Source organism: Microcebus murinus, chromosome 25 (assembly GCF_040939455.1).
Source record: "Microcebus murinus isolate Inina chromosome 25, M.murinus_Inina_mat1.0, whole genome shotgun sequence".
Lineage (NCBI taxonomy): Eukaryota > Metazoa > Chordata > Mammalia > Primates > Cheirogaleidae > Microcebus > Microcebus murinus.
In genome coordinates, this window is record NC_134128.1 from 15,817,072 (window position 1) to 15,830,473 (window position 13,402).

Consider the following 13,402-nt stretch of genomic DNA (forward strand, 5'->3'; position numbering starts at 1 on the left):
GTTTTCCTAATATAATTTTCCTGTCCCTGTGCATTTTTCAGCTCATTCTTTTTTCCAGACACAACCCTCTCGAAGTATTAATCAATTCTTTGCAACTTGTCAATGTAAAAACATTTAAAAACATTCCACTAGTCATATGTCTATAAAATAGTTTTCTCTGACCAGCTTTCCATCACAAACATAAAATGATCACAGTTAGACCACTGTTAAATTTTAACAGTAAATACTATACAAAACTAGATTCATAGTGAGAAAATTCATTTCACAAGGGACCAATTTACCTTGATATCGTAATTGAAGTCTTCAGCATCTGGCACAAGCCATAAATCATCATCATTATCCAGAGGGCTAGAAAGACTTTAGGGCACAAACATAACAAAATGAGTGAGTTCATTTCTTTAATAAAAAAATTACCAGTTCATATCTGGGTGCTCTCTCCAAAAAACAAAAACAAAAACAAAATCTGGGGCAAGGTCAGCTATCTGTATATTGAATGATATCTCTTGATATAACTAAATAAGGTTTTTGTTTTAAAAAATATTTTAGTTATCTGTTTCTACCTCCATCTCTCCTGACCTAAGAAATATTTGGTGACGATGCCCTTAGTTCCACAACCAATAGTGACAGCCACTATATTGGCAAAGCCTGAGAATAATCTGTCTTCACAAATTATCTATATTGAAAGCTAAATTGAAAATCCAATAAATGGCAGTCATAAGTCTTGTTACCTGAATTGGAACAAACCTGATAACCTAAACCAAGGTAGAAACATACAACATTGCTTCCCCATTATCTATCCCTGGTTCAAAGACTAATTTGTGTCACTCGAAATGGCAGTCTTCATTCTTCAGTATGGATACCACTTAAGAAAGCCCCACTGTTTCCTTTACCCTAAAACAGTAAAGGGAGTCCCATGAAACATCTGAAATATTTGAAAGCTAAATGTACAAAAGGTTAAAGAACCAATGTATATGTTGTTATTGGGAATACTCTTCCCAGAAATATTAAAACATTGAAATTATAACATCTAATGATTTTTCCTATAGAAGATCTGCCTTATTCGGGTCTACATAAATTAGCAAGCCCTTAAAGACTTTTATAGGCTTTCAGATACCCAAGGAGAGAGACTGCTGAGAAAACAGAGTCTCGGTAGTTGTATCTCTATTTCCCTAAGTTCTTTGTAATCATCTTTCTTCCTACGGCTCCCACTTCCAGATTCCTCTTTTTCAGGGCTCTATGGCAGTTTCCAACCTTTAAATTTCCAGCCTACAAAAGCACAGATTTCTGAAAGATGGGCTCAAATGATAAACAGTAGGAGCTCTCTATTTGCTTGCTTTTGGAAAACAAGCTAAATAGATTCTGTAATCTGCTCCAAGCATAGGCATGTTACCGACAACTCACCTGAAGCTCTGTGACTGATTCACCAGACAGGCCTAACCCTGCTCTCCCTCTAAATACATCAGTGAAGGGCATCAGTGAATTGGGAAAAGAGGTGAAGGTGAGGGGACACCTGCCCTGGGTCACAGTTCTATGTAGTGCAGGAATCTCCATCCCCCTAGTACTCCGGGAGCTCAAAGCCACCTCTCTGTAAGATGGGGAACAAGTAGATGATATTACATTCCTAACTGCTGCAGAGATTCTTCCCAGTTGCTCAAATTCTTTTAACATCTTTCAATACAAGCCTTTAAGTTTGTCAGTCCTTCCAGTTAAATAAAAAAGCAGCAACCTGTTTAGCACTCCCTTGGACCTCTCATTTTGGTATTTCTTTCCAGATAACTCCCAACATATTGTGTTTTCATTCCTATGATTCACCTTTATCAAACTTGTCATAAACCCCAATATGATCTCTTCTCTCAAACCCTTATTCCTATTCAAGTCAGTGTTATTTCTTTTCAAGCTTGGTCTTCCCTTTCTAATTCCATGGGTAACTACTTCCATTGGCTTCACCAGCTAATTCCATTCCTACCTATTCCATTGGGTCCACTAAACCCACTACCACTCATATTATTAAAACACTCACTGACAGGATGATACAAAAGGAGTACTGGGCTTTGAATTAAGGAACCTGATTTCAAATATAATTTCTGCCACTTATTATATCCAAATAAGTCATTTTAATATCTTTGTGTTTGAGGTTCTCCAGCTGACTAGCCACTTGGCCAGGATTTTCAGCACAGGCTGAAGTACAAGAGGGTATTTTGATTAGTCACTAAGATTCCTTAAAATCCTGAAATTCTATGTGCTTTGATTTTGTCTATAAAAAAATAGGGAACACTTAACTGTCAGAAAAAGAAAGAAATAACAGAACAAAAGAAACACCAAGAAAAGCAGAGAAGAAAGTAAAAACAAAATTAAGAAAAGAATATAGAAAAGAAGAAAAAAGACTCTAGAAAAAAAGAAAAATCTTCATGGAATTAGGCAAAGAAACTAGCCTAAAGAGAAAACCAAACTGGGAAGATAGTAACTAGAGAAATTAAATAGCATCTCAACAGATGCTAAATGGTCTATACGTAGGTATCCTTCACTTAGAGTACAATTCCACTCTAGGACTTGCCTGTTCTTGCTGATATATAAAAAAAAAACTAAAAGCCTAAGGGGGCATGGTGGCACATTCCTTAATCCCAACTACTCATGTTCATTTCAGGAACCAGGAGTTTGAGACCAACCTGGTCCTGTGGCCACAGCTAGGTGAGATCTGCCCTAAATCCTTTGATGGTAAAAACAAGGTACTGTTTCCCACTGCAACTGTCAAATATATCAGGATAACTTCTTGGGACTAATCAGGCTTCTGAGGAAAACTCTAAATGAGAGTTAACATATAACTAAAGTTGACATTCTGAATTGGTCTCACTGGGACTGGTACCTTGCTCCCAGTGCTACATAGTTCTCCATCAATCTATGCTGTGAGACAACACAAGGGATTTGGGAGCCAGGCAGGCTGACAGTCAAATCATGGATCAGCTATTTCTTATGTATTGGAACAGGGGCCAATTAATCAACCTCTCTGAATCACAGTTGCTCAATTAGTAAAAAGTAGGTTATAATTGTGCAGATACATTGCAAAGCAGTTGTGATGACTATGTGAGGTGATAAAGGTTAAGCATACAATATGGAGTCTAGCTCAGAGTAGAACACTCAACAAATACTAGCTTCTTTTCTCTGTATTCCCTTAGTTAACATATAATTTTTAAAAATATGTAAAATCCTACCTGAGTATAGTGTCTTCAGGAATCTGATCCACTATTAAAGAAAAAAGTAAAATACATTTTAAATCAATAATAGAAAAATACAGAGTATTAAAAACATAAGGGGGCATGGTATCATATGCCTCAATCACAGCTACTTGGGATCATTTGAGGACCCAGGTGCTTGAGACCAATCTGACAACATAGCTGACTGCCTTCCTTTTACAAAAAAATCACGCACACCTTTGTTCATGCTTTATATTTTGTTAAAATAAGACTGATGCTTTGTTACAAAGTATTGTTCTGGGACCATATCTGGAGACTATACTGAAATTAATATTAATTATACCATTGGTAGGCAATGAATGTACTAAGAACTCTTATTTTCCCTACTTTGTATTTATCAAGTACAAGGAAGAATGGCATCTATCAAAACTCAATTCCTACATATTAACTAATGTGTATAATAATCACAATCCTAACCAAATATGATCGAAATACTATTCATCTATAGTATTTACTTTCTGGTCTTATTTCTAACTTCAAGGTAAACATGTGACAGAGTTTATGATTCCTGTTTTTTAAAGTTCAAAGTATTGTCTATTTAAACCACAGATCACCAAATTCTGAAGAAGTATGATACTAGAAAAGTGATTCACATTAAAACTACATCCAGGCCGGGCGCGGTGGCTCACGCCTGTAATCCTAGCTCTCTGGGAGGCCGAGGCGGGCGGATTGCTCAAGGTCAGGAGTTCAAAACCAGCCTGAGCAAGAGCGAGACCCTGTCTCTACTATAAATAGAAAGAAATTAATTGGCCAACTGATATGTATATAAAAAATTAGCCGGGCATGGTGGTGCATGCCTGTAGTCCCAGCTACTCGGGAGGCCGAGGCAGTAGGATCGCTCGAGCCCAGGAGTTTGAGGTTGCTGTGAGCTAGGCTGACGCCACGGCACTCACTCTAGCCTGGACAACAAAGTGAGACTCTGTCTCAAAAAAAAAAAAAAAAAAAAACTACATCCAATAAAACAATTTGTATTTGAAAATTCCAATGACTCTTAAAAGCCTGACAAACCACCATCAGTAGCACTGTGATTGTGGTACAGATATAAAGAAGATTAGCATTAGAAACTAAGAGAATGCCAGATATACTTTAGCATAGGTAGCCAATTCTCTGAAAAGGAAATAATACACACTCATTAAACATACATATGTTACAAATGTGTTCTAATAGTATTTTCCTTTGGGATGAAATTCAAAAGGAAGCAGTAAAAGCAGAGATACCAGTAGAAGGCAAACGGAAAGAGAATTAGACTACTGATGTCACCAGAATTCCCCAAATACTGAGAATTAGTATATTCAGCATATCAGCTTACATTTTTCTTGAGATTTATATTAGTCTTCTGCCACAGACTATTTAAAAGATGTCAGGTTCTCTGAATTTCTGGTCTCTAAAGTGTTTCTGATAAAAAAAATATGACTATGTTATGATTCTATGCCAAAGGGAGGGTAGGTGCATCTGACAGCATGTTCCACTGGTAACCGCCAGATTTTTGTTTTGGGATGCATGCAGAAAAGTTTGTCAAGAACTTGAGTACAAAACAAGTACTTCTACAAGAAGCAGATAAGAAAGACAACACTTTTCACTACATATGGCCCTTATGTTTTGACAATTCTGGGAAAGTGTTGGCGCGTGTACTCACCAGTCTAGACCATTCACCCTGACCCTGCATAGGTAGCTGCTGCAGTTACAAAGAAACTTACTAGGATCTTGGCAGATATATTTTTCCACATTTGGATACTAGAAAACCAATCACATAAATAACAGACCTTAGAGCTATAAAATTGCTTTTTTTGAAAAGGATTCCACAAAAGAACTTTTAAAAGCTAAATTGAACTTACTTTTCAGTAATTTCACTTGTTAGAACTGATACTTCCTCCTTGAAATCCTCACTTCTTAACATTTTTGCAACATCACTTGATATGATTCCTCTCCTAATTTTCTCCAGCCACTGCTCTGTTTTCTATACTAACTCTTTTTCCTCTGGAAAATGATATTCCCAGGGTTTTCTCACTGGACTTCTTCTCATTCTATATCTTACCAATCAAGCAGCTCATTCAGACATATGACTTTGCCTAATAATTAGAATAAAATTATTCCAAGACTGCATCCCCAACCCCAGAGTTCTATCTCCAACTAGAAATGCCTATTATCCAATTCCCTGCTGAAAATATCCCACATGAAAATCCCATTAAACTCAACATGTATAGAAAAAACTTAGTCTTTCCTGTCAACCTGCTGCTCTTCTCTATTCACTTGAAAATTTCCTATTCCTTTCTCATGTCCTGTTTAAATGCCAGTGCACAGCCTGGAAATCTATGGATCATCTGAGATTTCTTTCTACCCTAACATTTTACATTTAGCAATCACTAAAACATATTAACTATGCCTCTTTTCTGCCTCAGTTTTATATTTCTACTACCACTGGTAACATAAACATAAATATAAACATATAAAATAAATATATTGCTATTTCTTAGTTTGACATGGGCTCTTAATGGATGGCTTTAACAGGAAAAATGAACTACCAACTATTATTGTTATTTCTTAAATGAAAAAAATTTTTAAGCAAAGCAAATGAAAAAGGCTTAATGCCAAGGAAAAGACCACCATTTTAAAATGAAGAAATTGAGCTCCCTATCTTTATATATCTTACCATGGACCATTGAATATGTGACAGAAACCACCAACTGGCCTATAATATTCACTCTCTTGACCTTTGTATAACAATCTTGCCAATACCTGCTTTATACCATAACCAGAATGCTCTAATACATCTAATTTTGTGACTCCCTTGCACAAAATCCACCAATTAACCCCTGCAGCAAACTTTGCTGGTTCCCTATCCAGTAGCCATTCCTTATTCTTTCTTGCTGGAGAAATACAATCCTATTCAGATATTTATCATCCCAAGGGCCCACCCCTCGCTACCTCCAAACCAGAAATAATTATTCTAAGCTAATCACATTCATTACATTTGCTTTCCCAGTGACTGGTTTAGGAATGAGCATGTGGTATAACCCAGTTGATAAAATGTTACAGGAAGTCCACTGCAAGTTTCTCCCTGTTTTCTCCATGATTTAGAAGAAATCTGAAGAAAAGCAGGTCTTTCAGCCTTCAGATATTGCCTTGTGATACCATGATGTTTGGAGTTGTTGCTAATTAGCCAACCATGAAAGGAGACATGAGCAAAACACCACCAACAGCACAGCTGAAAGAGGGACAATTGGGATCCCGATGATATCACTGAACCATCCAAACAACTCTGGATCCCATGGTTTTAGCCACTGTTAGTTAGGTCATCTATTGTCTGTAGCAAAAAGCATTCTGATCAATTTCCCATGGCCTACAGGATAACATCTACTTATTTCTATAGTATTAAAAAGCCTTTCATGAGCTTGTCTTAGATCGGTATTCAACTCATACTCAACCACTCTCATATCACACACTTTTTGCACCAGCAAAATTGAACTGCTCATAAACTCTGCAAAATGCACTCATGAGTATCACATTTTTCACTTGCTCTTCCTTCTGACAAACATGTAATCACATTATATGTTTCTTCTGCCAAGCATCATCCTTCTGTCTCTTTATCTGGCAGACTTTGTTTGCTCTGCATGTTTACCTTATATCCTACCCATTTTCTTAAAGCTGTAGTTTCTCCCCATGGACTTAAAGTGTCTGGCACATATTTAACATAACATAATCTGTGATAATTATGTGCTCCCAGAGGGTATCTGGCACATAATAAGCACTAAATAACATAGTAAATAATATATATAATAATGATTATAACTAGCTACTGACAGTATTTTTGAAATGTCTATCTTCTGTAAAAATAGCAAAATGCTTAATACCTAAAAGCACTTGATAGCTCTTTGTTAAGTGGGCAAGGGAATAAATACATAAAAAATGATTTCTTTGAAAATTCTGTTTAAAAATACAGAAATTAAATAGCAACAGCTCTATTCTATTAGGAGCACCTTAAAGACCAAAATTATGTCTATTCCATCTTTTTCTCCTGCAACTTGCAAAACCTAACTTACAGAAGTTCTTTCAGAAATATATACTACATTACAGTTCAGAGTGTACAATGCATTTGATGTCAGGTAGTATAGTAGCAACTTTCTAACTGTGAAACATTTTTGTATTTTATTAATATTTGTTTAGCTTAGAATTGGGCTATTAAAATAAATAATATTTACTATTAAAATCATCTGGTTAATGGTAACAGAGTGTCTTGTTCTAACAACATCATTGTTATTATGGCAATTATCCAGCACATAGAAGAGCAAACACATTTTGTTCTAATGAAGTAAAATGTATCTAATTCAATTTCAATTTATGGTGAAGGAAGTCAATAATAGTGAGACATTGTTGGTATAAGAATATGTAACATAACTTGTGCTTCTCAATAAGGAATTGGCCTTCTGATTTCTCCACTCATTAGGTATCTTCAAGAAATAATCTCCTATTGGTGTTGGTGCCCACTGGATATATTTTACAGTTAATGCCATTTGTTTTATGGTACCACAAAGGTATTGTTGAGTTTCCAGATTTAAAGTTAATTACCTTTTTAGTGACACAAAACACTGTGTAATATAGTTGACCCTTGAACAACAGAGGTGTGTACTGCAGGGATTCACTTGTATACAGATTTTCTTCCACCTCTGCTACCCACAGACAGCAAAACCAACCTCTCCTCTCCCTCCTCCTCCTCAGCCTATTCAATGTGAAGACCAGGAGGAGGAAGACCTTTATGACAATCCACTTCCATGTAATGAACAGTAAATATACTTTTTTCTTCCTTATGATTTTCTTAATAGTTTCTTTTTTCTAGCTTTATTATAAGAACGCAATACAATATTCTTACTTTATTATGAGAATACAGTATATAATACACAAAAATGTGCTAATTGACAATTTATGTGACCTGTAAGGCATCCAGTCAACAATAGACTGTTAATAAAGTTTTGAGGGATCCAGAAGTTATACACAGGCGGGGCATCGTGGCTTATGCCTATAATCCCAGCACTTTGTGATGCTGAGTGGGGAGAATTGCTTGAGTTGAGTTTGAGACCAATCTGAGCAAGAGCAAGACTCCATTTCTACAAAAAGTTTAAAAATTAGCCAGGTGTGGTGATGCATGCCTGTAGTCCCAGCTACTCAGGATGCTGAGGCAGGAGGATCGCTTGAGCCTAGGAGTTTGAGGCTGCAGTGAGCTATGATGATTCACTGAACTCTAGCCTGGGCAACAGACAGACACTGTCTCAAAAAAAAGTTATATGTGGATTTTTGACTGCAAGAAAGATCAGTACTCCTGACCCCCATGTTGTTCAAGGGTAAATAGTAATGGATCTTCCTTCACTGAATGCAAATTATTTATTACAAAATTAAACAAAAGATACATTTCTATAACAAGTCCAACTGAGTAATTGTTACACAAGAGAAAATCCACACATACTAACTTAAACATCTTTTTCTTATTTATACAAAAATGTTACATAAGATTTTAGGGATCATAATTAATTAAATGCTTTTTTTCAGAGAATAATGTTTTGGATTATAAATTATCCACAAGTAACTTCTTAAGTAATTCTGAATTCTAGGCTCCTAAGAAAGAAATTAAGACAAAAATACATGAAATTTACACATTCATTTTTTAACACTCTTTTGTAGTTAAAACCTCCTAGTCTTACTAGGTCAGGACCACCGGCAGTAATTTACTATCAGAAGTCTTACCTTGATTGCTAGTTTGAGGAAGAACTTTATATTTCATTTTTTCTTTGTATTTCAAAATTTTCTGGAGAATGCTATGTATAAAAAATAAATAAAATAACTATTTTAATACTGATATGAAAAACATTTACCAAATATATTAAATTCTTAGAGTATTTTAGAAAATATTATAGCTAATATCAGAATATTATCCCATACACTTCAAATATGTAAGCTCTAAAAACTTCTTATACAGCTTCTAAATAATGAAGAAAAAGAGTAAGATGAAGTATTCATGAAATGAGTGTAGTACAGCTCACTACATTAACTAGAGTGAGCTCCACATAATGGAAAATATCCTGGACTCAGAATACATTCTATCTCTGTAACAGCTATTTGTTCATGGCCAAGCTGCTTCTCTTAGGCTTATTACTTTCTTATAAAAAGAAGGATTCTACTGCATTATTTAACTAGGTTTTATGACTGAGACAACATTTTTCAGCTGCTCAGAGAAATAGTGATGCAATGGAATAATTAGTTCATAAACTGTGAACTGTATGGCTGAAACTATTATAAATCTCAAGTAAAATCCAATCTGTGTTTTTTCATAGGTTCTAATACTCAAGTGTTTCATTTTTCAGAACATGTTATTAAGTCCTAATTTTGGTTATTAGTTCTATATTTTTGTGGCTCATAATTCAGGCCATCTTAGCTATTTTATAATTTTAAGAAAATTTATTTATAAATACATTATGCCATGAAATTAGATAGTATTTGTACCCCATTACTGAGTCAATCAATCATACAAAGGGCAGAAAACTAATAAATGTCAAGATCTAGCTTGGACTACTACTATACACTCTCTACCTACTCAAACTCTGAACCAGCCAATCGTTGTTAGAATGATGCTTAATCTCAATGCTCATTTCCAACTGATGTGGAAGACAAAATCCTAATATTTTAAGTTCCAACAAGGAGATTCAAGTTGACATTTTCTCATTTCTGAGATATGTACCAACAATATATTTGCACACAACATACCATGTGTCACTCAGCTCCATTCTCATTTCATAGCTCCCCTTACATAGATAATTTTGTAGAGAACATCACAGTTTCAATATTGAGTGCTGCCCATTTTGCTTTCACTCAGACTATTTTGATGGAGCTAGTCAACAAACAGTCAAATGACCTTCCAGGGATTGTGCAAAATTTGGAATGTTTCAAGAATTTACACATCATATTTTCACATGGGCTATTCTTCTCTGCACTATTTTAGTTTTAGTATATGTGCTGTTGAAGCAAGAACAAAGCCCTACTTTTATACATGGATACTGATTAGTCATGGATGAGGCTTAGCTCTACTAAATCAAACTAACCTAGTTTAGATTCAGAGGTTACTGGTGAATGGCTTCTTTGTGAAGTAGAATTTGAAAATGTTTTTAAAACTTGAGGTAAAATGTTTGAAATGTTTGAAAATGTTTTTAAAACTTGAGGCAAGCAGCTTGGGAGATTTTCATTATTACAAAGAATAGATCATGTTAGAGCCAAAGGCAAGTTGGTGCCCACTACTCTGTAAGCATAATACGGGACCTTTCACTACCTAAGAAAAGGCACTACACAAGGTATAAATAGACCTCAGGGTACAGATCTCGTAACAAAGAAGAAAGGAAATGCTGGCATTTTTCTGCAACATTATTTGAACCTGTCTCACAGTTTAGAACAATCTCAACTAACAATTGCTAGATAAAAGGGCTTCAAAGGATATCTTACCATGAAGGTTTAAGCTAAGTCTAAGCTAAAATGTGGGCTCCACAGGAGGTTTGAAGTGTGGAGGGAAGGGTCACTTGGATCACTATGTGTGTGGCTAAAGCTAGCTGGCCCAGCTGCCAGAACAGGGTACTAGTGGTTGGGAACAATGACTGAGCATATAAACATATATATGTGAACTAAAAAAAGTGTTATTTTGAAGTCTAAGTATGGATCGCCATGAAAACTGAGGGATCTGAATCAGCAAGGACATCCTAGTAGTAAAAGTCAATCATTACCAGACTGCAGAACCAGTTTCCATAGCAACAATGCAGCAACAAAATTAGAAGAAATAACTGAATGATAAGAATATCCTTTTTTCCCTCCTCCTCACTTGTACAAGAGGACCACATTCCTTGTACTTCAGAATGCCTAAAATTTTTGAAAAATTTAAGGAGGAGGGTCTAAGATATAGCCTCCAGAGGATGATACCATAGTTTCTGCTAAACTGGACATTTCAAGACCCAGATAACTAATTAGAAAATTCAAAGATGTGATACCATTTTTATCCCATGCATGAGGTCATACTTGGAATAAAATCGACAACATTGAAATCTCTAAGAATAAAGGTCTAAAAGAGTCCTGAGACAAAGAATCCCGCACCAACTGCTACTTCTAACTACTCTAGCCTTTTGCTTGATTTCTGGCTGATGGAGTGGACCACGTCACTGTCATTCCAAATCTATCTGAACCAAACTATGAAATCTCACCTGATGTATAAGATGCAATAGTTGTAATTATTTTAAACCTTAATTTAGTATAAACTAGCCTTTTAAGGTATACACTTACATAACAGAGCCACTAGAAAGAGCATAATCTTCTGCAGTCCATCCAAGTGTGTTTGCAGCAAAGACATCAACATTTTGCTTGAGAAGAGCACTGACCATATTTGGTGATTCACAACATACAGCAAGCATGAGGGCTGTTCTAAAGTGACAGATAATTTTACCTTTAGGAACTTTAATAAAGTTACTTAAACAACTATTTGATATACTTTATCAATTCAATATCTTGTCTGTCTGTATAGAATTAACCACTTACATGTACTTAGACACATGAGCATCTTGGGTGCTCAAGTATTCATTTTTGTAAATTACCACTGAAGCTAAATGGAAGGGAAAAAAGGAAGTCTCTTAATCCCCCTGGGGTATGACATAGTACAAGTTGCTAATTTATAAGCCTTTGATGGGCAAGAAACTATACTGAGATCACTTATCTAAAATAGATCAAGATTTAAATGAAGAATTCTCCATTTCTTCCCTAGTCTAAATAGAATATATTTTAATTCAGATAGGGGTCAGATAAGTAAAAGGTACCTTCAGGTTTAAAACAACAATATTAGTAACAATAGTAATCACTGTACTTAGAGTAGTTTCAGTTATTGATCCTGATAAGCATGTGGTTAGGCACTGAATTAAATTATATGTACACACACAGCATGTATATATTTTATAATCATATATGTGTGTATACATATAATCTCACATACAGCAACCTTTGGTGGATATATTATTATCCTCAATTTCATATCAGAGAATTTATTTGGTGATAAGTAATGTCAAGGTCACATACTTAGCAAGTGGGAAATTCAACCCAGGTTTCTGGGAATATAAAGTCTATTTCTTTTCTCTTTATCACCCATCTATGGCTTCTTTTCATTAAAGGAAAAGTTTATCAATTAAAGTTGTCTTTTGTACCTCTGCCCACAACAATTAAAAATAAAAAACATCAGAATACACTAGAAATGAGAACGGAAAAAGCTGACGGATGAATCCACAATACCTGGGAACAACAATTAATATAGTCAGTTGAGGATAATCTAACATCAATATTCTTCAAAGATAGCAACTTGAAACAAAGATTCATTGAGACATCCCATGGATAAAATGAATTTTATCTCCTATTTATGTAAAATATAGCATTTTAAAAGGAAAATTATAAAAGAAGCAGAGGCTACAAAAAACTGTGAAAGGGTTAAGATGATCATAATTGAGTCATAAAGTTAAAAGTCAAAGTCCACATTTTATAAAACTTGAAAACAAATATGAAACCTTTTTAGCTTAATATAAGATTGTATGACCAAACACATCAGGTTATAAACAACAACACATCAGTTAATAGCGTAAGAGCGGGTGAATCCTTTGTACACTGTCCTTTACATTGTCCAGTCCAAATAACTGCTTTTCTATCTAACTGAAGATCGGTGTTGATATTTTTCACTGTACTCCAATAATTATAATGTAATCTTCTTATTCATTTAATATTCCTGACTTGTATGGCTGTTACACTCTAGAACAACACTCATTTTAAGAAAAAAGGACTAATTATTGTACCTTTTCAATCTATCAACTACATGTATATCTGCATTTTTCATTATTAAAAATTTTGCCATTTTCAGTTGTTTTCCTTTTAGAGCACAGAGAAATGGTGTGTTTTCATCCTGTAACAGAGCAAAAACACTTAATAACTGACAAAATTACACATTTGTCAATTTAAGTAAAAACCTTATATAAAATCCTAAGAATGTAAACAGATAATATACTAACTAAATAAAAAGTAGCTCCCTCTTTCTCACCCCTCTGTGCTTTCCCATATGCTGTTACTTCTCTTGGAAACACCCCTCCCTCCTCTGC

The 13,402-nt window shown here is 35.0% G+C and overlaps 1 protein-coding gene across 1 annotated transcript in view; it reads right to left on the reverse strand.

The window, feature by feature from the left end:
- The window catches only part of LOC105872007 (uncharacterized), a 38,062-nt gene that overhangs the window by 15,364 nt on the left and 9,296 nt on the right, over positions 1 to 13,402 (reverse strand). The window contains exons 4-6 of the mRNA XM_012765722.3: positions 13,103 to 13,209; positions 11,559 to 11,696; positions 282 to 357 (exon numbers count right to left, since the gene is read on the reverse strand). Coding sequence (XP_012621176.2) covers positions 282 to 357; positions 11,559 to 11,696; positions 13,103 to 13,209 — 321 coding nt within the window. The remainder of the gene's footprint in view (positions 1 to 281; positions 358 to 11,558; positions 11,697 to 13,102; positions 13,210 to 13,402) is intronic.